Source organism: Mauremys mutica, chromosome 4 (genome assembly GCF_020497125.1).
Source record: "Mauremys mutica isolate MM-2020 ecotype Southern chromosome 4, ASM2049712v1, whole genome shotgun sequence".
NCBI lineage: Eukaryota > Metazoa > Chordata > Testudines > Geoemydidae > Mauremys > Mauremys mutica.
In genome coordinates this window covers 110136577-110160834 of record NC_059075.1, presented here as the reverse complement: position 1 = coordinate 110160834, position 24258 = coordinate 110136577, and the positions used below count along the sequence as shown (strand labels likewise).

At 41.4% G+C, this 24258-nt stretch overlaps 1 protein-coding gene across 1 annotated transcript in view; it reads left to right on the top strand.

Moving 5' to 3' along the window:
• The first annotated feature begins 1526 nt into the window (after window positions 1–1526).
• The window catches only part of LOC123369010 (mucin-5B-like), a 71371-nt gene continuing 48639 nt past the window's right edge, over window positions 1527–24258 (top strand). The window contains exons 1-13 of the mRNA XM_045014389.1: window positions 1527–1608; window positions 3260–3515; window positions 5906–6020; window positions 7448–7535; window positions 10830–10972; window positions 11452–11680; window positions 12242–12367; window positions 13389–13506; window positions 16781–16919; window positions 17515–17616; window positions 19086–19155; window positions 19431–19568; window positions 21445–21609. Of these exons, the coding sequence (XP_044870324.1) occupies window positions 1527–1608; window positions 3260–3515; window positions 5906–6020; window positions 7448–7535; window positions 10830–10972; window positions 11452–11680; window positions 12242–12367; window positions 13389–13506; window positions 16781–16919; window positions 17515–17616; window positions 19086–19155; window positions 19431–19568; window positions 21445–21609 (1771 nt within the window). The remainder of the gene's footprint in view (window positions 1609–3259; window positions 3516–5905; window positions 6021–7447; window positions 7536–10829; window positions 10973–11451; window positions 11681–12241; window positions 12368–13388; window positions 13507–16780; window positions 16920–17514; window positions 17617–19085; window positions 19156–19430; window positions 19569–21444; window positions 21610–24258) is intronic.

Genomic DNA, 24258 nt, shown 5'->3' with positions numbered 1-24258 from the left:
CTTCCATTTGTACATAAGTCAAGTGTCACTCACAGTCTTGAGTTCATTGAGAATAAAGTGTCTCAAACCCTAGTGATGCTGGAACAGCAGGGAAAACTGTTGCAAGAGAAATCACTGTCCATAGATGTCCATAGGGTTCAAGAATGACTGTCTCCTTGGCTTAATGTTTTTGGGCCAGATTCTGATGCTCTTACTCACATTGAAAAGCACCTTACTCCATGAGTGGTCCCATTGACTCCAGCAAGCTACAACCTAAGTAATGGGCCTTGATTTGAGGTGACTGGCGATGCAGATATATTTTGTGTCTCCGTCCCTCTAGGTTACCCCTTGCACAAGTGCATAGACCAGCTCATGATTGAGCCCTAATGGTATTTCAGTGGGCCTGTGTGAATTGGACTTTTGAAATCTTAGAGCCTCACAATGAAAACCAACTCCAATGAACCAATGAATCCCAGCTTTATGAGGTTGAAGACTAAGGGTACGTCTTCACTACCCGCCGTATCGGCGGGTAGCAATCGATTTCTCGGGGATCGATATATCGCGTCTCATCTAGACATGATATATCGATCCCCGAACGCGCCCCTGTCGACTCCGTAACTCCACCAACCTGAACGGCGGTAGCGGAGTCGACATGGGGAGCCGCGGACATCGATCCCGCGCCGTGAGGACGGTAGGTAATTCGATATTAGATACTTCAACTTCAGCTACGTTATTCACGTAGCTGAAGTTGCGTATCTTATATCGATTTTCCCCCATAGTGTAGACCTGCCCATCACCCTCCTTTCCCTGCAAAGCAAGGTTGAGCCACATTTATATGGCAGGGGTAAGAAGTTTGCATTCTCTGCACTAACATTGCACCTGTTCTGTGGAAAGTCGACTTCAGTGTCCAATGCAGTTAACCTGGCCCCTTTCATGAGCCATTTTGATTTCACTTTTTAAAATCCACCACTCAGCTGTCAATATTTTTTTCTTTAAATAAGCCATTCCTTTATGCCTGAGCCTACGGTATTTTTTCCTCTATTGCTCAGAAGTAACCATCCAGCCAGCAGAGGGAGCATGTAATAATAACCAACAAACTAATCCTCAGGAAGAGCTATTCCACTGGTGTCTGAACAAAGAAGTAAGGGACTGAATCAGGGCCAGAGTGCTTGTGTCCAATAAGTCACAATAAAAAGGAAAATGTTTGCTACAAAGGAAAAGACAAAACTGGAAGGGAAGAAAGAAACACCACTTTAAAGTACTTAAAAGGGGAATGGAAAAAGCTGCAGCAAATCCCCTCATGCCCCATCTACCCCCAAAATTAAGTACCACAAAAACACATGGCTGTCTTTTCAGAAGGAAATGTGAGTGCTCAGTCTTTTAAGCTTGAATCAGCAAGGGAATAATCAGTGAAGCTCCACCTTTCAGGGACCCTGCCATCAATGTTTTGTTCTCACGCCAAATTCCTGGACTATAAAACTGTGCCGGTAAGTCAAGAAAAAGGCATTTCCCTGGAAGGATTTTCAAGTTACCTCTTCGTAGGTGTGATGGGGAAACAAAAGGGAGGGCCACTATGGATATTCTGCCTAATTTGGAGTTATTGCAAGGGCAAAACACCAGTGCAGATAGGTAAGAAAAATCTAACTCTGAAGTTGTTTGCCTCGATATTTACCTCCATTAAGTAACAAGTACAAATGTCAAATTAAAATATACTTGGTTAGACTGAGATATATGTGTATACTGTAAATAGCTTAGCACTGTGTATGTACACTGCAAATGAACCTCATTTAAGTAATTCATTGTTTTTCTTTGCGTTAAAAAGCAATTCATCAGCCATTCCACTGTTCCAAGATTAGTTGTTTAAAGAACAGATTTGCTGGACACATTTTGTAATATAGAAAATGGTGACATCCTTTTTAATTGTTTGACTTTTATATAGTCTCTAGGAGAAATTTTTCTGCATGATGTCCCCTAGAGCTAATTGCCTGGTACCCACACTGTAGTAGTACTATTTTTTTTCCTTAGTGCACTGTTACCTTTTGATTCCTGGTTCTGAATGTCTCATAGCTTTCTTAGTTAATTTATTACACAAACAGTTGATTGTGAATTCATGCGATGGCTGCTGCAGGTTTAGTATTTCTAGCAACTCCACATCAACAAATGAGTAAAACCTACCTATTTTCCCCCGCCTCCTATGCAGAAAGGTGCTATTTTATTCTACTCTATTCAAGTGTTACAAACACCTATTACCAAATGCAATCTGGAAAGACATATTGGCACCTTAGTTTGTTTTATTGATGCATCTTATTTAAATAAAATATATTTTCAATGCACCCCTGCTGATTCCCAGTTATGAATATTTCATAACATTTCAGAGTTCACAGAGTACGTTAAGCACTGATTTTGATGTGGTCTGTGATGTATATTGCTAGGTTAATATTACTGAAGGCCATCACGTCAACAAATCAGAAAAACTTTCCCATTTTCTCCTTCCATTCTGCCAGGTAGGCAAAATGAGAGGCTTAAAGCATATTGCAGCAAAGTGTAATTCCTGTTAAAGGAGAATTACACTGATTTTGCTTAGCTTCGCAGTCTGAGGTTGTTTCTGAGATGTAGTTTCATACACAGTCAAAGAAAGTTTTGATGTGTAACTTTAGCATATGCAATTGAAAACTCAAGGGGCTCAGTCCTGAGTGGCGGATGAAGCAAAGATGTCTCTAAGCATCACAAATTGGCTGTGTAGGGGCCAAGGTTCTGGCCCAAAGTTTTTGAGATAGGACTGAGATGTACTAGAAGTTGAAGGTCCATTTAAAGTACAGCAAAAGTTCATTTCTGGCATCCCTCTCAAAGAAGGGAAATGTCTGCTGAGTCAATATTAGACACACTTCTGAATTTGAGTAACCTGAGAAATGAAGAGTAGTTTAGAAAACTTTTTAATTACAACTGGCATTTCTGAGTCTACTGCTGGAGGCAGCCATCTTGCTGAAAAGTGATGTCATTTGTGACACTTGTTGGATGACAACCCGATAGACGAGACTGCAAACCAGTTTCCAACCTGCTTTAATACTGTTTAAAGGGAGATTTACAGAGGCACCAAGAGCACTTAGGTACCTAACTCCAGCTGAAAGCCAATGAGAGTTGGATGCCAAAGTGCCATGGATGTCTGAAAATCTCCCCCTTAAATCTTTAAAGTGCCACGTCAATGGCAGATGCTAAGCACTGTATAAATAAAACCTTGCAATACACACTGATAACATTACCCCGCTATCTCTTTCTACAGTCCAGCGTCCTGCAGTCACCAGGAGTGAATGTTCCACCTGGGGCAGTTTCCACTTTCAGACATTTGACCATGTTAAATTTGATTTCCCTGGAATCTGCCACTATGTTTTCGCCTCGCACTGCAATGACAGCTACCAGGACTTCAACATCCAGGTCAGACGCAGCGAGAAGAATGGATTTCCAGTCTGCTTCACTGCTACCATTGATGGAGTGCTTCTAGAGGTGAAAGAGTCAGGCATCACAGTGAATGGACATGAGTAAGTAAACATTTATTGTTCTCCCTGGACTAAGTTGTTTGTTATAAGTACATTCTTGTATATTAGCAATGCATTAATAGCCCTTCTAGACTTGGCAGAATCATCAAAGGAAGGAATAAGACATTCTAAATACCCACATTACGCAATGCAACTGTATACCAGGTGAGAGAGTTTTCAACCTGCACTCAGCTGGTAGACCAGATTGTGCCACAAAGGATGAGGATTGACAGAGCTTGTACTGTAGTTTGTATCCAAGGGCTGGTCCACACTAAGAAGCGGGGTCGAACTAGGGTACGCAAATTCAGCTACGTGAATAGCGTAGCTGAATTCGAAGTACCCTAGTTCGAACTACTCACCCGTCCAGACACCGCAGAATCGAAGTCCGTGGCTCCAAGGTCGACTCCGCCACCGCCTTTTGCAGTGGTGGAGTACCGGAGTCGACCACGGCGCTTTCGGAGTTCGAACTATCGCGTCCAGATTAGACGCGATAGTTCGAACTCCGAGAAGTCGAACTCACCGCGTCGACCCGGCTCGTAAGTGTAGACTAGCCCCAAGTTAGTGCAACTAAAGCCCTTCTGCCACTGAAAACTCTTAGAAAGTTATACAGGGAGTGGTTTCAGAGTAGCAGCCATGTTAGCCTGTATCCGCAAAAAGAACAGGAGTACTTGTGGCACCTTAGAGACATTTATTTGAGCATAAGCTTTCATGGGCTACAGCCCACTTCTTCAGATGCATAGAATGGAACATATATTGAGGAGATAAGAAAGTTTATCTCCATGAAAGCTTATGCTCAAATAAATTTGTTAGTCTCTAAGGTGCCACAAATACTCCTGTTCTTTATACAGGGACTGATCCTTTGATGTGCTGAACAATTTCAGTGACAGCATCTCAGCTGCCACTGACACTAATAGGAGATGAGACACTCAGCACCTGGCAAGTGTTCCATTAGAGTTCATAGATGGTAAAGACAAAAGGGACCCTTATGGTAATCTATTTTGATTTTCTACATAATACATACACATTTCCAGCCAATGATTCCTGCATTGTGGGACTAGGGTGACCAAATGTCCCAATTTTATAGTGACAGTCCCGATATTTGGGCCTTTGTCTTATATAGGTGCCTAATACCCCCCACCCCCATCCCAATTTTTCATACTTACTTAGAGACCCACAATTAGGTGGAGTTCAAAATAAGAATTGAAAGAATCTTCTGCAACTAAAAGGTCAGTCCAGAAACTGTCTTCTCCTATTTCAAATTATACAAATATACTGAAACACTGAAAAAGTATACATGTGGAATTTCACCTTGAATGGTAACCTTAAATGAACTGGTAGCACTCTGTGGAGCATGGAGTAAGTATGATCCATGCATGAACCACTGCTAAATACACTGCCAGCCACATGTAGAATTAGCTGAATTTTTGGAGTGATTTTTCAAGGGCAACCCCCTGTAAAATGTGTTGCCATATTCCAGCAAAGAGATGTCAAGAGCATGGGCAAAGGCTAAACGTGGCAAAAACACTCAGACCCTCCCTGACCAAGCAAAGATGGAAAAAGTACTATTGACCATTGTTTCTGTCCAGACATCCAGAAGTAATGGAACATAGGAAAGAGTCATTAGATTGCAAATCTTAGTGACAAAAGGCAGATGCATCTCGTCAATCAAAGGAGAAAAAATCTGCAATTTCTTTCAGTTATTTCTCCAACCAAACCACCTACTCTTCCTGTATTGCTAAATGGAATAGGGCCCCAGCATGGTCCTGGTAGGTAAGAGAGGATCACACTATGGAAAATGTTGAGGAACCCCTGCTTTGACTTACATAGGCTGAGCATTAGCTGGCTATCCAAACTCCGTTCTCAGCCAGGCACAGGCAAAGTGAGAGACTATCATCTGGCTCAGATGCAAAAGCAATATAGATGGCACTGCAGGCCAAAGCATCTCCCATACCCCTTAAAAATAGTGGAGAGAGAACAGGAACCTGTGGTACCTCATACGGCGGAGTCCCCAGGGCAGACAAGCAGCCCGCCCCCCACCCCCGTACTATGATCTGGCTCCTCTTACTGTCTTGATGGATCTGATATAAATCAACATAGCTACACTGAAGTCAATGGAGTCAATCGGTTTACACCAGCTGAAGATGTGGCCCAGTATCAAGAGGCTAATGGGCAAAATACGTTGCCTTGTGGATTAGGATTGGTGAAAGGGCATATTGGACAAGATAAAAGAATGCATTGTGCATAAATGGAGACCAACCCTAACTTTTATATGAACATACTTATACCTTTCATTGCTTCAATTTGACTTTTGTTAATTTTTCAGTAGCACTGATGAGAGAATTTGATTTGGGCTCTATTTTATAGTTTGTTGTTTTTTCTGCTCTGTTTTTTAGGATTCCCCTCCCCTTCAGCTTGAAGAGCATTTTGATTGAAGACACCTGTACTTACTTCCAAGTCACATCCACGCTTGGCCTGACTCTCAAGTGGAACTGGGCTGACACTCTCTTAGTATGAAGATCCAGTTAGTTGGTTCTTTTAGTGAATTTTAGTGTTGCTGAAAGGTGCGGGTTGACAGCCCCTAGAGACTGTGGTTCTCTAATTATACACTTAATGGGTGCTTCAGAGATTTTTATTCCCTGCCTCACAATTCAGAGTGTTAAAGAAGGGAATAGAAAAGATAGAAAAAGATTGAAAAGTTGCTCATGTGGCTAGAAGGCCAGCTTGGTATCCATATGGGAAAAGGTTCTACAGTCACATGGTAGTTCAAATTCCAATTTAGTCTATTTGCCCCAGCCAGCAAGATGTAGAAGTGCTATGAAGTTTGCCTTTCAATCCAGTGATGAAGAGGATAAGCCAATAGAAGTCACTATCAAGTGGCCAGGAGCTTATTCTCACCAGGTTTCCCCTGTTCCATGAACACTTAGCATCCTGTCTAGAGTGGGGCTGTAGTGCCTGATATGGGGAGGGAAGAAGTTGTCCTATCACAGGATACTTATTGATCTAGCTGTGTAATATATTGCAATTAGCTGTTTATCTGGTAGGAATAGCAATTGTTAACTGTTTTTCCCTTTGACTTTGGCCTATTTGACTGTCTCCTATGAAGTTCTATTACAGGTTTATTACTAAACAGTAATGTTGCAAATTTGCCAAACATATATTTACATCTTGTAATCCAGTCACTTGTATGTGCAAGTTTATATATATATGTTGTAATCTGATTTCTCCCACCCCATCCTTCTGTTGGGGGGGATCACCTACCCTCCTTCGTTCGATGTAGCTGAGTTTATCTAAACAGTTTCTAATTGGAAGAGCTTGGGTAAAGTACTCCCAATTATTTTCCTGGCTTCTTGATCTTCATTTAATAGGTGTTTCATGAGCATTTATTCTCAGGATTTGTCCATCTTTTTTTCTAATTAAGTTGTAAGTATATATGGTCCAGTCTGTGGTCCTTATTCAGCTGTTTACTCTCCACTGAAATCAATGGTAATATCCCTGAAGAAAACTCAGGTCCAAACACTACTCAGCCACCTTGGTATAAATCTGTAGTAACTATAGATAGTCCAGATTTACACCATGTGACTGAGAGCAGAATGTGCCCCTTCTAGTAAGGACCTCAGGATTTGGGCCACAGCGTGGATAATGAGACAGGACTTGTTAAGACCAAATATATATAATGAAGAAAGCAACATTTTATATTTAACTGAATTGTCATACCGTAAAGGTATTGAAGCAAATGATGTACATTAAATAATGCTCCAAAGAAATGAATAGATAAACACTAAAGGAATGTGGCTTAGCTGTTTGTTTAGAGAGTTTCCTTTTGTTCTGACATACCATTCAATGTTTTCACATGATAGAAGAAATTTGACACCTTAGTGCTTTTACATATTGAACCACTTAAAACTCTGGTCTTCCTGTTTGTTTTTATTTTGTAGCTGGACTTGGAAGATACATACAAGGGGAAAACATGTGGTTTGTGTGGGAACTATGATGGCAATGAGAAGAATGATTTGCATTTGAATGGTAGGAACTGGATATTATATGTTCCCTGGAGTTTTATGAAGTATGACTAAAAACCATTTTCCTCTGGTTTGCTGAAAGGTACCCTGATATACACATTTTGACAAACCTAGGGTGAATTTTGAGAAACCTAAAGCTGATTCATGATTCTCAGGGGGTTGCAAACCTGAAAAGATTCACACAAGCCCCATTGAACCAAAGTTAATTGCAGACCTCTCATATTGTACCGCTACCATATTTAGGGTTGCTAACTTTCTAATCACACAAAACTGAACACTCTAGCCCCACCCCTTCCCTGAGGCCACAGCCCCACTCACTACATTCCCCCACTCTTGGTGGCTCACTTTCCCCCACCCTCACTCACTTTCACTGGGCTGGGGCAGGGTTTGGGGTGTGGGAGGGGGTGAGGAATCTAACTAGGGGTGTGGGCTCTGGGGTGGGGCTGGGGATGAGGGGTTTGGGGAGCAGGAGGGGGTTCCAGGCTGGGGGATGGGGCCGAGGGATTCAGAATGTGGGAAGGGGCTGTGGGTTGAAGCAGGGGGTTGGGGTGCAGGAGGTGGTATGGGCTCTGGGCTAGGGCAGGGTTTTGGGGTGCAGGAGGGGGCTCTGGGTTTTGGGGGGCTCAGGGTGGTGGCAGGGGTTTGGGGCTCGGGCTTACCTCTGGAGGCTCCCAGTCAGCAGCGAGCGGGACTAAGGCAGGCTCCCTGACTGTCCTGGCTTCGCGCTGCACCCTGGAAGTGGCCAGCAGCAGGTCTGGCTCCTAGGTAGGGGGTCCAGGAGGTTCCACACACTGCTCTCGCCTGCAGGCACCACCCACCACCCAGCTCCCATTGGTCGTGGTTCCTGGCCAATGGGAGTATGGAGCCGGTGCTCGGGGCGGGGGCAGCACGTGGAGCCCCGTGGCCCCCCCACCTAGGAGACGGACCTGCTGGCTGCTTCCAGAGTGCAGCGTGGTGCCAGGAGAGGAAGGAACTAGTCTGGCTTAGACCCGCAGCACTGCCAACTGGACTTTTAATGGCTCAGTCGGTGGTGCTGACTGGAGCCGCCAGGGTCCCTTTTTGACTGGATGTTCCGGTTGAAAACTGGACGCCTGGCAACCCTAAATATTTCCCTTTGATAGTAATAGATTCTAAGGTAGTTGCACTTTCATAGTAGGGGTGGGTAGAAGTTCCCTTCATGACAGGTGTTCACATTTTCATCTTCTTACAGTTAGGAATCAGTGTGATTTTTCATTTGTATATTGTTAAAAACCATCAACAGTGATCCATATTTTTCAGTAACTTCAGTGAGCTCAGGATAATGTTTACAAAAACCATAGTGCAAGCTACTGGCAGCTTCAAATATTCCACTGCGCTGGAAAGAGGCCAATGCAACCCTCAACTCTGGTCCCCAGGCTCCCTCTGCTTCTGAAATGGAGGGAAGCCTGCACCCCTGGATCAGTGCTGAAGGGGAGCAGCAGGGGGAATGTCCCCCTGCATTTGGGCTCCCCTCCTGGATGTTCCTCAGGTTTGGGCTTTGCAGGTGGCGTTCCCAGGAGGATTCTTTTGCCTGCCAATATCTGTGCAGGAAGCAAACAGAGTCTTTATCAACTTAAACTTCATGCCCTGTGGTAGTTCTAGGGGCACACAGTGACTTGGAAAGCCCCTTGCAGCGATGGCTCCTGCAGGAGCCAGGCTATCTGAGGCCTGCAGCTACTCATGGGACTGAACAGCACTGAAGAGGCAAGGGTACGGTTGCCAACCCTCCCGGTTTCTCCGGGAGTCTCCTGGAATCGGGCTCTGACTCCCAGAGGCTACCAAAGCCAAACCAGGAGATTTTAGGCTGGTAAAAGTCCAGCTGCACAGCAGGGTTAAGGCAGACTTTGCCTGGTCTGGCTCCGCGCTACTCCTGGAAGCGGCCGGCACATCCCTGCAGCCCCTGAAGGAGGGGGGTAGCGGGCTACGCACCCTGCCCCCGCCCCGAGCACTGACTCCGCAGCTCACATTGATTGGGAACTGTGGCCAATGGGAGCTGCAGAGGCGGGGTGCCCACAGGCAGGGGGAGTGCATCGAGCCTCCTGGGGCTCCCCCCAGGGGCTGCAGGGACATGCCAGCCATTTCCGGGAGTGGCTCAGGGCCAGGCCAGGCAGAGAGCCTGCCTTAGTCCTGCTGTGCCGCCGACTGGGAGCTGCCTAAGTTAAGCACCAAGTAAGAGGAGGGTGGGGGAGCGTGAGCGACGGAGAGAGGGGGGATGGAGTGAGCGGGGTTAGGTCTCAGGGAAGGGGCAGGTCAAGGGGCAGGGCAAGGGTGTTTGGGTTTATGTGATTAGACAGTTGGCTACCCTAGGCAATGCCCCTCTCTGTGGTAACACTGTGCCTTCATTGGATCCCGAGGGATCTGCATGTTCCCAATCTCTTTCCATGGGAAGGGAACATTCCCTTCCCCCTGACTGGCAGAATTCAACTGAAACTCTGAGCTGAAACCGAGAGTTATCTAGACACAAAGCCAAAGTGGTTGAGCAAAATACCTCCAAAAACAACATAACTTTAAAATCCATTCTGGATCCACACTGCATGTTGACAACATTGGCAGTGCTCACAGCCTGGATCAGCCAAAATCTTGTGCTGCTGATAGCTCCTGGATACATGAGAAATATAAGGATTTCAACTGCACTCACCCCCTGCAAAGGGGAGAAATGAAGAGAACACTATGTGTACCCTTTACCATTCTTACATAACCCTACCAGGCTAATGTAGGGAACTTCAGGATTCTGGGTAACAATTTCAACAGCACCTAAATTCTATTTTCAGAAGTGACTTAGGAGCCTAAAGACAAAATGTTCAAAATGGCTTAAGTGATTGAGGAACCTAAATGACATTACTTTCCAATGGGACTCAGTCATTTAGGACCATTTTGAAAATTTCACCATAAGTTTCACTGAAAGTCAATGGGACTTAGGCTCCTAAGCCACTTAGATACTTTTAATAGATTTGCCATCTAGCTCAAATAGGCACTTAAACAGTTGAAACCCCTTAAGACTGATGACCTCTAAGTGAAAGGTCAGAGTTCACTTTTTAAAAAAAGACTCATCAATTCCTAATAAAAAAGTGTTCCTTATTTCAGGATTCTAACTCAATAGGAATGATGTAAGTCTGTCAGTCACTATATTTCAGGTGTCTGGGTTATATTAAATAATTTGGGTGAAGAACATGTTGCCCTAGAGCACAATAATTAAATGCGTCTTCACAATACAGAAGCAGAGCTGAAGATTTGATTCTGCATTTGATTGGTATTCAGGATGAACTTTGGAATTTTCCAGGCTATAAACTACTCCCAAGGCAGTTTGGAAACCTTCACAAAGTAGAGGAGCCTACAGAAAAGTGCCCTGATGTAGCTGAAGATGAAGATGCCAGAAACCATAAAGGTCGCTCTCATCAACAAAAAAATAAATGTAGTAAATATGTAAGTGTGTGCAGCTGGTGGCACAGTAAGTATAAACCTCCCTGAAATACAATAAAGTACAATTCCAGAGGTTATTATATAAACAATGTTCAAAGAATTAAAATTCTTCAGGAATCCAACCATGAATCAGAGCCCAAAATGAACCTGTAGTTGTAAGACTGTGCTATTATAGTATTACAGGGGTTTACAGTGGAAAAATGCACATGAATGAATTACAGCCTCCAGTCCAAGAAGAACAGAAAATGAGTACATCAAATGTCTGGCAGGCTTTTTCTGTGGGCTTAGTGATCATGGGACATATCCTTAGCTGGTGTAAATCAGCATAGCTCAGGAGAGTTCACTGAAGCTAGATGATCTGATGGTCCCTTCTGGCCTTAAACTCTCGGACTCTGTAAGTCAGTGAAGCTTTGCCAATTTATATTGGATGAGGATCAGGCCCCAAGATAAGATGTGGATTATTCCTTTTTCTTTCATTACAGAAATCAAAATGCAAGAAACTCCTAGCCCAACTTGGGAACTGTTCCAGAGTGGTTGCTTTTGATGACTATGTAGCCACCTGCACTGGAGACATGTGCATCTGTGCAAAGAATTTTTCTTCTGATTCTGCTTTGGTTTCCAGCTGCATATGCAGTACCCTTAGTCAGTATTCCCGGGACTGTGTCCTGAATGGGGGAATCCCTGGTAAATGGAGAACCAAAGATCTTTGCTGTAAGTAACTATAGAATTTGAATTCTGTAACCAATTCAATTGACATCTAAGAATAATTTATATATCCTTAACAGTATTTATCAGAGAGATAACTGCAGTGTTCCTTTTAATGTGTTTTTTAAGAGCTTCTGAAATTACGTGCTTTCATAAAACTCTCTCTTTCAAATGATTATTCCAAGAACTGAATAAGTTAAATAAAGGTTAGTAATGCAGGTATTTAGGGCAAGCTTCTGAGAGTGTGTGATGATCATCTGCCTGACAGAGCATGTTACAACAGTGACTACTTCAGTTTGAGAGTGAGTGAACAGTGAACTATTAGTGTAAGTAGTGTTATAGTCGATAATGCCTGCCAATTTAAAAACTGCAAGACGTGTTGGCTTATAAAACCAAAGTAACTATAAACATAACTGGTTCTGAAAGTGGACAAAATTACACTAATGCTCTGGATAGAACATTTTATAACCAAGATTGTTAGTTTCCTTTGGAAAATGATAAACTGCATTTAGAGCATTGATTTACCCTCTACATTACCCTCTACAACTGCTTCATTTGGGTTTGCAGTCCAGGAATGTCCAAACAACCTGGAATATATGGAATGTGGAAACCCCTGTGCAGACACATGCGCCAATCCAGAGAGGAGCAAGATCTGTAAAGCCCCATGTACTGATGGTTGCTTCTGCCCTGCTGGTAAAGTAGTATCCTTCTTCTAACAGGCCACGCTCATCAAGGGACTAATGGGGAGACCTCTTGTTGTTCAGTGAAAGGCATTCTTCATCTTCATTAAAATGTGAACATACTTAAATAAAACTGTAGACAGAATTTTACATTTCTTTGTCTGGAAAACTGGCAAGTAGACAGATAATAGTTTGTGTCTTACAAGTTTGCATGGATTGTCCCAGGCAGTCATGGAATATCCAGTATTGACCCATGACTAGAGATGAATGAACAGTTTCTTATAGCTGAAGAATGGATTAATGTAAAGACTGGTTTGAATTACTTCTCTTTCTCCTGGCTGAAGCCAAACCTCTAATGGGTCAGTATCATGACAATGGAAAGGAAGACAGGAGGGTCACTGGTGTAGGATCAGAGAAAAAGGCACAGGTCTGGTTGGGGAAGGATCAGGGAAGGAGAAGCTGTCTCGATAGGGAGAATATATTCAGAGAAATGTTGAGTGACCCTGAATGGGTGGTCAGGTGCCCCCATAGTTTCAGTTAAGTTTTCGATATGTGTCCAAATCACTGGGAACGTGCTCTTGCTGAAGTCAAATACAAAAAATGTGTGTGCAGATGCAGGCTTGCACATAGATAAATGAAGGCTGGGTTGTGGCCCTGAAGTTCCTTTCTGATTTCTGAACCGGTATGAGAAATGGATGGAGACTGTATCATAATCTTGCATTTGCCACACATGATGTCACTTTTCAGGAAGGTGACAATACACAGCCCGATGGGATCAGAAATGCACATTGCAATTAAAACCATTTGCATTTTAGCCATGGGGAGAAATGTCTCCTATCAGCTAACAGATGAACATTCAGAATGCTGCTGACAATGAGCAAAAAGACGTGATTTTCCTTTAAAACTTATAGTTCACCCCAAGCCAGACATGCAGAAATGTCCAAGTATGATGTACTGTGTTTTCTTATTTTCTGAATTTTCTTCAGTGTCCTTCCTACCTTAAGAAATATTAATTAGCCAGTGTTTCTGAACAGGGACTATTCTCGATGACATGAATGGCAACAAATGCATCCCCACTAACAGCTGTCCATGCTTGTTTCAAGGCAAAGTCTATGCAACCGGAGAGTCCTACTCCACTCCTTCTCAAAACTGGTATTGTTACAAGCCTAATTATATTAATGAAGCAGATGCATTTATTAGAAAGCATTGATGAGTTAAATGTCATTGTCTCCTCATCCCAGTCCTAGTATTTGTCTTTACTAAAGATAGTATTGACACAAAACTTAGGATCTGATCACCACCACACTCTAGGGAAGTTCATAGTGAGATCTGAACATCATGTAGTTATGACCTTAGTTGGGAGTCCTTTGCAGATACAGAACCTGAGCATGAGCATGAGCCTCTCCTGTCTGAGATAAAGGATCAGGTCCGTTAGCTTGGAGGCATTAACTGATTCAAACTTCTATGTGGTCTAGTCACTATGGGGGGACAGTTACACTGTGTTAGTGTGGGTTGCATTCACAATTAGTTCCTATAGAAATAATGGTCTGCTTCAAAGCCCTGGATCTAAAACCCTCTGAAAGTTGAGAATGTGTGGATCTGGGTCCAAACTTTGCAGCATGAGCCCATCTCTAGTCTTCACTGAGAAGGTTTTCACTGAAGAGACCTGTCATGTATGCTGTTTGCCGGTTTTCATTTTACTTCTTTATTCATCATTCTAGTGTCCATTGAGAAGCTCAGCAAACATGCTTGTTTTTCCTGTGGGCCTTGTCTTTTCCTGTTTGCAAAATTTCCCTAGTTCCTCACGAAGTCCAAGCAATATGCCCATGTTTTGCTGTTTTCCTTATGTGTGCATAGCTCTAAGAATGAAGATTGCCTGTTACCTTGAGTTCTCCATACCAGCTGAAGAGCTACATCTGCAGCACAAAGTAGTGTAGGTCCTGCATACAGACTCATTTATGTTCTCTGCAACACTGGGGAAAGAAAGCTATTGCTTTAGAATCTGTAAGATATTTCTCAACTAATTATAACATCCTGGGTTTTGAAATAGTGTCCCTTTCAAGTGCCTGAGTCAAAGCCTATTGAATTAAAGGAATCATAGCAATGTTGGGCTGGAAGGGACCTCAAGGGATCATCTAGTCCATCCTTGTGCACAGAGGCAGGACCATGTATATCTAGATCATCCCTGGCAAGTGTTTGTCTAACCTGTTCTTAAAAGCCTCCAATGGTAGCACTTCCACAACCTCCCTGGGTAACTTATTCTGCTATTTAACTATCTTTATAGTGACAAAGTTTTTCCTAATATCTAACTTACATCTCCCATGCTGCATATTAAGCCGATTACTTCTTGTCCTAATTTCAGTGGACATAGAGAACAATTGATCACTGGCCTCTTTATAGCAGCCCTTAACATATTTGAAGATTTTTATCAGGTCCCCCTTCACACTTCTTTTCTCAAGAGTAAATATGTCTTCAATGTGTCCACATCTTTCTTAAAATGTGGTGCCCAGAACTGGACAGAATACTCCAGAGGAGGCCTCACCAGTGCCAAGTAGAGCAAAACAATTACCTCTCATTTCTTACATATGACACCCCAGAATGACATTAACCTTTTCCACAACTGCATTACATTGTTGGCTCATATTCAATTTGCGATCCACTATAACCCTCAAACCTTTTTCTGCAGTACTACCGCCTACCCACTTATTCTCCATTTTGTATTTGTGCAATTTTTGATTTTTTAATCCTAAATGTAGTACTTTGCACTTGTTATTAAATTCCAGCTCAGTACTATCTGCAAACTGTGCTCTCTATGCTATTATCCAAATCATTTATGAAGATATTGAATAAAACCAGATAGAGGACAGATCCCTGCAGATATTTCCTTCCACCTTGACTGGGAACCATTGATAACTTCTCTCTGAGTAGAGTTTTCCAACCAGTTGTGCACCCACCTTATACAGTAGGTTCATCTAGTTATATTTCCCTAGTTTGCTTATGAGATAGTCATGAGAGACTGTGTCAAAATCAAGATGTATCATGTCTACTGCTTCCTCCCTATGCACTAGTCTAATAACACTGTCAAAGAAGGAAATTAGGTTAGTTTGGCATGATTTGTTCTTGACAAATCCATGTGGGCTATTACTTATTCATCCTATTATTCTTCAGGTGCTCACAAATTGATTGTTTAATCATTTGTTCCAGTATCTTTCCAGGTATAGAAGTTAGGCTGACTAGTCTGTAATTTCACAGGCCATCTTTGTTCCCCCTTGTGAAAGATAGGTACTATGTTTGCCCTTGTCTTGTCCTCTCGGACCTCACTCATCTTCCAAATAGCTCTTGAAGATAACAGTTAATGATTCCAGGATCGCTTCAGCTAGATCTTTAAGTACCCAAGGGTGAATTTCTTTCCATTAACTTCAGTAAGCTTTTATTATTTCAAGGCCTGATGATGCAAAGCCTTATACATTTGGGAGGAGCATTGCATTGAATAGGTAGCTGAGTAACAAACTAACTAGAGCTGGTCCAAAACTATGCATTGAAATGTCTTTCCGACTAAACATGCCATTGTGGATAGAAATGGACACATTGTTTAAAAAATCAAGTATCAGAGGGGTAGCCGTGTTAGTCTGGATCTGTAAAAGCAGCAAAGAGTCCTGTGGCACCTTATAGACTAACAGACATATTGGAGCATGAGCTTTCGTGCGTGAATACGAAGTGCACCGACGAAGTGGGTATTCACCCACGAAAGCTCATGCTCCAATATGTCTGTTAGTCTATAAGGTGCCACAGGACTCTTTGCTGTTTAAAAAATGTGTCAATTGTCTCTGACATTCCAGGGGAACAATAATATTTCTAAATTTAAAAAATGTTGTTTCTGAAATTTTTTGGGGGGAAATTCCAAAGCTTTGTTTCAGGGAATTCTGATATTTTATTCAAACTGTTTCATAACAACATGAACAGGAAACAATTTGATCTAGAAAGGAAGATAATCAATCAATCAGTATTAAGTAGCAGCTGCAATTGATTATTTTAAAAATGAAATGAAATAAAATAACAGGCTATTTCAACCATCATATTCTGTCACATTATGATGTGTGGGTTTTACACTAGTGCATGTTATGAAGGAATGTAAAAATAAAAAAGTTATAAAATAGAATAAAATTCTAAACAAAATGAAAATTTTCCAATTTGGAATTTCTGTTTGGCAGAAAAATTTGAAAATATTTGTTTTTGTTCTGATTCAGAATGACACAAATTTTAAAATGTTGAAATTTCCCATGAAATGGAAATTCTAAGTTTCAGCCAGCTCTACTAACATCAGAAAGAAGATGTGACTGATTTATACAGACATCTCAAGTTTTCAACACAGATGATATCTCCTCACATGTATTCCGATTATAACTGTTCTTTTTTTTTTTAATAGTACCTGTGCTGGTGGCCAGTGGGTTTGTGTATCTCTGCCTCTTTCTGGAAATTGCAACGTGGAGGGAGGGTTCCACATTACTACGTTTGATAACAAAGAGTTCATTTTTCATGGCAATTGTCATTATGTCTTAGCTAAGGTATGAAAAATAGCTTCTTTAATTTCTCAATCGTTTTAGGATCAAAATTTAAGCTATGTTAAAGCTTTATCGCCTCATTTGCTCAGATGGCTCCCAATCTAACAAAGTACTTGAGCATGTGCTTAACTTTTAAGCACGAGTGGTCCTATTTGCTACCTCATAAGTCTGGATCTCATCTGCTCGGTGCTTATCACTGGGTCCTTTCTGCATCAACACATTTTAAATAAGTTTTAAAAAATTATTTACTTTTCTAGTGGACCTATTAGCATAGATTTCGTCACTTTGTCCTGGTGGAAAATTGTCTGGCAAACGAAGGTGGATGAGCTGGCCCCTTCTTATCCAAAGACCCACCTCCAAGTAGCCCTTTGGAAAATAGACTAGCAGCAGATGCTGAAGGAATGGACCATAAGGGAAAGGTTAACGGGCATGGTTTTGCCAGTGGGAGTGAAAGGCAACATTTTTCTATTGTAGTTAGCATGCCTGGGTCCTTTCTTATTTCCCTGTAAATGTTTTAGAGATCTATTTTCCCCACTGCTTGCTTCTTATTAGATGATAGAAAATGGTTTACATACCTGTTTTTCTGGCTTATTTTCAGGACAATGGCAGCAGCTTTGTGGTTGTTGGCGAGATCATTCAGTGTGGGATATCAAGCACTATGACTTGCTTGAAGAATGTATTAGTCACATTAAGAGCCCTTGTAAGTCACTGGTAACTACTTAGGTTAAAAAGAAACGTAAGGACCAGGAAAGATCATCTGGCCCTCCATGCCTGCACTTTTTGATTAAATGTTTGTAATATTCCTTTCAAGATCAGAGCTCTGTGCTAGGCTCTGTATAAACACATAAGAAGAGGCAGTCCTTGCCCCAAATATTTTACCATCTAAACAGACTGATGAAGGGTGGGAGAGGGGATGTATTATTGTCCCCATTTGACAGATAACAGTGGAACACAGAGACTGAGTTATTCAAAGCCACACAGCAAGTCTGTGGCAGAGCCAGGAACCAGACATAGATCTCAGGAGCCTCTGTTGGGTGCCTTGATCAAAGACCATTGTTTCTCTAACCCGTGTGCTTTTCTATCATCCACAAACTCTCCTACTCCAGGAACAAACCATTGGGGAATTATTGAATTCATTTGTACTTTTTGCTTCAAATATCTTTCCTGGGAATGTCCTCCAACCTAAGTCAGGCAACTCTTATATACATATATGGGGTGCGGGTAAGAAGGAGCCACCAAAAATGGATCTAAAGTATCACCACCCTTGCAGCATGCCTTCTTGACGGTTTTGAAGGGAAAAGGGAAAAGGGCTTGAATTTGGTTTTATGGGTCTCCTCTGGTAATATAAATCAGCATAGCTCCATTGAAATTCATGGTGTTACACCACTTTACACCAGTTAAGGATCTGGTCCATATGTTTACCAGCTTAGTTCTACATAAATCCTCTGTTTTCTCTCAAGTTACTAATTTTTGAGATTCTGCCTCTTGCATTTTTCACAGTAGTAAGAGGTTCAAAAAGAATTTCTATCAGTCTTCTTGGTCCTTTTCATAATTTTGAGAATTTCTACTTCAAAAACATCTCCTCTTTTCCAAGAAATAAATAGAAGCCCATATCTCTTATACCTTTCTTATCATTAAGATTCATGAGACTTAATAGTACCTTTGTTACCTTATGCTGTATCCTCTCTAATCTCCTTTGTGGAGTAGAATCACCAAAACAGCACATCGTTTTCCAGATGGAAGGCCTGATCCTGCTCCCCCTGTAGCCTATGGCAAAATTCCAATTTACTGCTCTGGGAATAGAATCAGGCCTGATGTCCACACAGTGCTCTGAAGATATAAATTTCCTCTAAGTAAATTTCCTCTATTGTCCTCAAAAAGTTAAGTGAGTTAACATATGCTGTCAAGAATATTGCTTAGGGGATGGGTTCTCTTTTTTTCCAGTACAGCTCTCAGAATTTTTAAGTGTTGCTGCACAGATCCCTGGACACCACCACTCACCAGATAATATCAAACTGTGTTATGGGGTGGAGGGGTCTTGATTTATTAAAGACTCTCCCTTCTGTAAGCAAGTTTCCAAGGCTGATGCACGTCAGAATGTGACACCAATTCCATCCCTTTCTTTGATATTTGATTGTCATTGTGGCATATCTCATTTTCCATTTGCAGAATATTCGACTCTGTTCCTGTGGAAATGTCTATATCAATAATTTCATTGCAGTGCTGCCAATAACTAGAGGTAAGTGTTCCTTCTTCAGTGTTCACATCTGCCCCAGGTTATCCCACACCTGCCTGCAGCAGGGTTCTTGCACCTTCCTCTGAAGCATCTGTTTCTGGCCACTGTCAGAGACAAGGTACTGGACTAGATGGACCACAATCTGATGCAATATTACAATCGCTACATTCCTGTTAATTGAGCAAGCAAATGGAGGTGTACATTTGGTGTCGTCCACTTTTCACATATCTGCAGGTTTGTGCATATTTTCTTGGTAAAGATATATTTATATATTTTAGATGGCATCACTATCTTCAGACCATCTACATTCTACATCAATATCTTGACCTCATTTGGAGTACAGATTCAAGTGCAAATAAAACCGATTATGCAGCTCTTCATAACAGTGGATGACTCTTACCAAAATCATACATCTGGTACAGTATATTACGCTCTTGATGTCTACCCATGTTATAATGGTACATCCATCACACTTCCTGTCCAAATTACTTGCTTCCATTTTGACCTTAGTGAACTGAGAGTCTTATTCAAATACTTTGCATCCCTTGTGTGATGGGTTCAGTCACAGAGATGCCCTTGGGACTGTCACCTGACATGCTGAAACTACATCTGAGCCCATTTTCCCTGACAGCTTGGGACTCAAGAACCCTGCCTTGTTGAGCCAGACACGCTACTCCACAGCAATACAGACCCAGGGTCTGAACCATGCCTCAAAGCTGCAGACTTAACTGAAAACAGCTTAAGAAGTGCTCCTGTCTTCAGCACTCAAACACCCAGCTCCCAATGGGATCCAAACCCCAAATAAATCTGTTTTACTCTGTATAAAGCTTATACAGGGTAAATTCATAAATTGTCTGCCCTCTGTAACACTGATAGAGATATATGCACAGCTGTTTGCTCCCCCAGGTATTAATCACCTATTCTGGTTTAATTAATAAACAAAAGTGATTTTATTAAGTATAAAAAGTACGGTTTAAGTGGTTTCAAGAAATAACAGGCAGAATAAAGTAAGTTACCAAGTAAAATAAAACAAAACACACATGTCTAAGCCTAATGCATTAAGAAACTGAATACAGGTAAATCTCACCCTCAGAGATGTTCTAATAAGCTTCTTTCACAGACTAGACTCCTTCTCAGTCTGGGCCCAATCCTTCCCCCAGTACAGTTCTTGTTAGTTCCAGCTCAGGTGGTAACTAGGGGATTTCTCATGACTGCCACCTCCTTTGTTCTGTTCCTCCTTCTTTTATAACTTTGGCACAAGGTGGGAATCCTTTGTCTCTCTCTGGGTTCCCACCCTTCCTTCTAAATGTAAAAGCACCAGGTTTAAGATGGATTCCAATACTAGGTGACATGATCACACATCACTGTAAGACTTCATTCTCCATTCTTTCAGGGTTGGTCTGCATGTACCCAGGAAGGTATGCGAGTAAACAGAGCCATTTACAACCAGTTGTCCTGGTTAATGGGCTCCATCAAGATTCCAACCCACCATTAATGGCCCACACTTTGCAAAATTACAATAGGACCTCAGAGTAATACTTCATATTTCTAGTTTCAGATACAAGAATGATACATTCATACAAATAGGATGAATATATTCAGTAGATTATAAGCTTTGTAATGATACCTTACAAGAGACCTTTTGCATAAAGCATGTTCCAGTTACATCATATTCACACTCATAAGCATATTTCCATAAACATATGGAGTGCAATGTCACACCTGGAACAAAAACTTAAAGTCTAGGTAGGATTGATTAAATCCTTCCACTCTGCTGAGGTAGATAAATTGAATTTCATATTATGTGGTATGTGAGAATCTTTTGAATTATTAGACTATAAAGGAAGACTGGTTAAGATATTGGGCCAGGACTCAAGGGCTGTGGATTAGATTCCTACCTTTTCCACAGACTTTCTGTTACACCCTGGGCAAGTCACTTAACCTCTCAGTGCCTCTATTTCCTGCCTGTAAAATGGCATAATATTCTGTTTCTCCAACTTTTTTTGGCCATTTTTTTAGTTTGTAAACTCTTTGAGGCAGAGACAGTCTCTCACTATGTGTATGTACAGCACCAGCTCTGTTGGGGCCCCTTGATGCTACTGTAGTATAGATAATAAAAATTATACCTTAAAATATTAGTCTACTGTGTGTGGATATTAAATATACCAAGCAAGACAAGTCTTCATTTCCTACTTCCTGGATGGAAACCTAGAGCACCAGAGAGCTAAGCTCATCCCTCTAAATCTCAAAACACTATTTATACCATTTGATTGTGATTTATCCCCCACCCAGGTCTTTGTGGCAATTTCAACAACATCCAGATTGATGACTTTCGGACAATTAGTAGAGTTGTGGAGGATTCAGCTTCAGCCTTTGGTAACTCATGGAAGACTAGGGGCAGCTGTCCTGATGTTGAAGATAACTTTGAGGACCCTTGTGCAAACAGTGTGGACAAAGGTACTTATCCTCACTGATGTTCCAGAGCTAAATGTCTTTTGTATTTCGGGTAGACTATAATGCTTTAGAAATCTTTTAACCAGGGAGTTTATGGTCGCAAGAGCTGTCTGTCTTCCAATGCTATTAGAAGAGAGAACACAATGGTTTCGTCTGGAGGTGGATTTAACCTTAAAAAGGTTGTTCTTCCATGTTTAAAAGGTGATAGTTTTGTTTTTTAAAACAGAACATACATAGTAATGCAGAAAGATGTGGCACATTCCATTTGATTTGATCACTGAATAATTTGAAAACCCAAAGAAGATGTATTAGAATAAAGGACTTTAAAGACTACAAATAAATTGTTATTAACATTATGCTCCATATCTACTGCTGACATAAATTGGCATAGCACCACTGAAATCAGTGGAACTATACCATACTGCACTAGCTGAGGATCTGGCCCGATAAGCCTGACCCTGCATTCCATAGAATCACTGAATCATAGAAGTGTAGGACTGGAAGGGAACTTGATAAGTCATCTAGTCCAGTCCCCTGCACTGAGGCAGTTCTAAGTATTATCTAGACCATCCCTGAGAGGAGTTTATCTAACTTGTTCTTTAAAACTTCCACTGATGGAGATTCCACAATCTCCCTAGATAATTTGTTTCAGGCTTAACTACCCTTACAGTTAGGAAGCTTTCCTTAGTGTCTACCCTAAATTTCCCTTGCTGCAATTTAAACCTATTACTTCTCGTGCTGTCCTCAGTGGGTAAGGAAAACAATTTTCACTCTTCTCTTTATAACAACCCTTTAAAAGTTTGAAGGCTTTTATCATATCTCCCTGCAGTCTCCTCTTTCCAGACCAAACAAATGCATTTGTTTCAGTCTTTCCTCATAGCTCATGTTTTCTAGACCTTTAATCATTTCTGTTGCTCTCCTCTGGACTTTCCAATATGTCCACATCTTTCCTGAAATGTGGTGCCCAGAACTGGACACAATACTCCAGTTGAGGCCTTATTGGTGCTGAGTACAGCAGAAGATTTATTTCTCGTGTCTTGCTTACAACACTCCTGCTAATACATAATATGGCTTTTTTGGCAACAGTATTACATTGTTGACTCATATTTAGTTTGTAATCCACTGTAACACACAGATCCTTTTCTGCAGTACTTCTTCCTAGGTGGTCATTTCCCATTTTGTATTTGTGAAATTGATTATTTGTTCCTAAGTGTAGAACTTTTAATTTGTTCTTACTGACTTTCATCCTATTTAGTTAGACCATTTCTCCAGTTTGCCAAGATCATTTTGAGTGCTCATCGTGTCCTCTGAAGCATTTGTAACCCGTTCCAGCTTGGTATCATCTGCAAACTTTATAAGTGTACTCTCCATGGCATTAACCATATAATTTACGAAGATATTGAACAGAACCAGACACAGGACAGATCCAGGCAGGACCCCAGATGATATGACCTTCCAACTTGACTGGAAACCATTGAAAACTACTCTGAGTATGGTTTTCCAACCAGTTATGCACCCACCTTATATAATAGGTTCATCTAGGCTATATTTCCCTAGTTTGCTCATGAGATGGTCATATGAGACAGTATCAAAAGCCTTACTAAAGTTGAGATATATCGCATCCAGTGCTTCCTCCCATCCAAAAGGCTTGTTACCCTGTCAAAGAGGGATGTCAGGTTGTTTTGACATGATTTGTTCTTGACAAATCCATGTTGACGGTTATTTATCACCTTATTATCTTCCTGATGCTTACAAACAGATTGCTTGAATATTTGCTCCATTATCTTTCTGGGTGCGAAAATTCAGCTTACTGGTCGATAATACCCTGGATTGTCCTTATTCCCCTTTTTATAAGTAGGCACTATATTTGCCCCTTTCCAGTCCTCTGGGGTCTGTTCTGTCCTCCATGAGTTCTCAAAGATGATCACTAATGGCTCAGAGATCTGTTCAATCAGTTCCTTTAGTATTCTAGGATGTATTTTGTTAGACCCTGCCAACTTGAAGACATTTAATTTGTCTAAGTAATTTTAAACTTGTTCTTTCCCTATTTTAGCCCCAGATTCTACCCCATTTACACTGACGTTTACTATGTTAGTTATCCAAACACTGGTAGCCTTTTTGGTAAAAAATGAAACAAAAGAGACATTTGACTCTTTGACCATTGCTGCATTTTCTGTTATTGTCTTTCCCTCCTCATTAAGTAATGGGCCTACCCTTCGTTGGTCTTCCTCTTGCTTCTAATGTACTTGCACAATGTTTTCTTGTTACCCTTTATGTCCGTAGCTAGTTTAATCTAATTTTGTGCCTTGGCCTTTCTAATTTTATCCCTACATGCTTGTGTGTGTGTTTTTTTTAATATTCATTCTTCATAATTTGACCTAGTTTCTACTTTTTGTATCACTCTTTTTGGAGTTTCAGGTCATTGAAGATCTCCTGGTTAAGCCGGAGTGGTCTTCAACCATACTTTCTATCTTTCCTACTCATTGGGATAGTTTGCTTTTGTGCTCTTAATAATGTCTCCTTAAAAAACCTGCCAATTCTCCTGAACTCTTTTTTCCCTTAGACTTGCTTCCCATCAAATCTTACCTGCCAGTTCTCTGAGTTAGTTAAAGTTTGCCTTCTTGAAGTCCATTGTCTTTATTCTGCTATTTT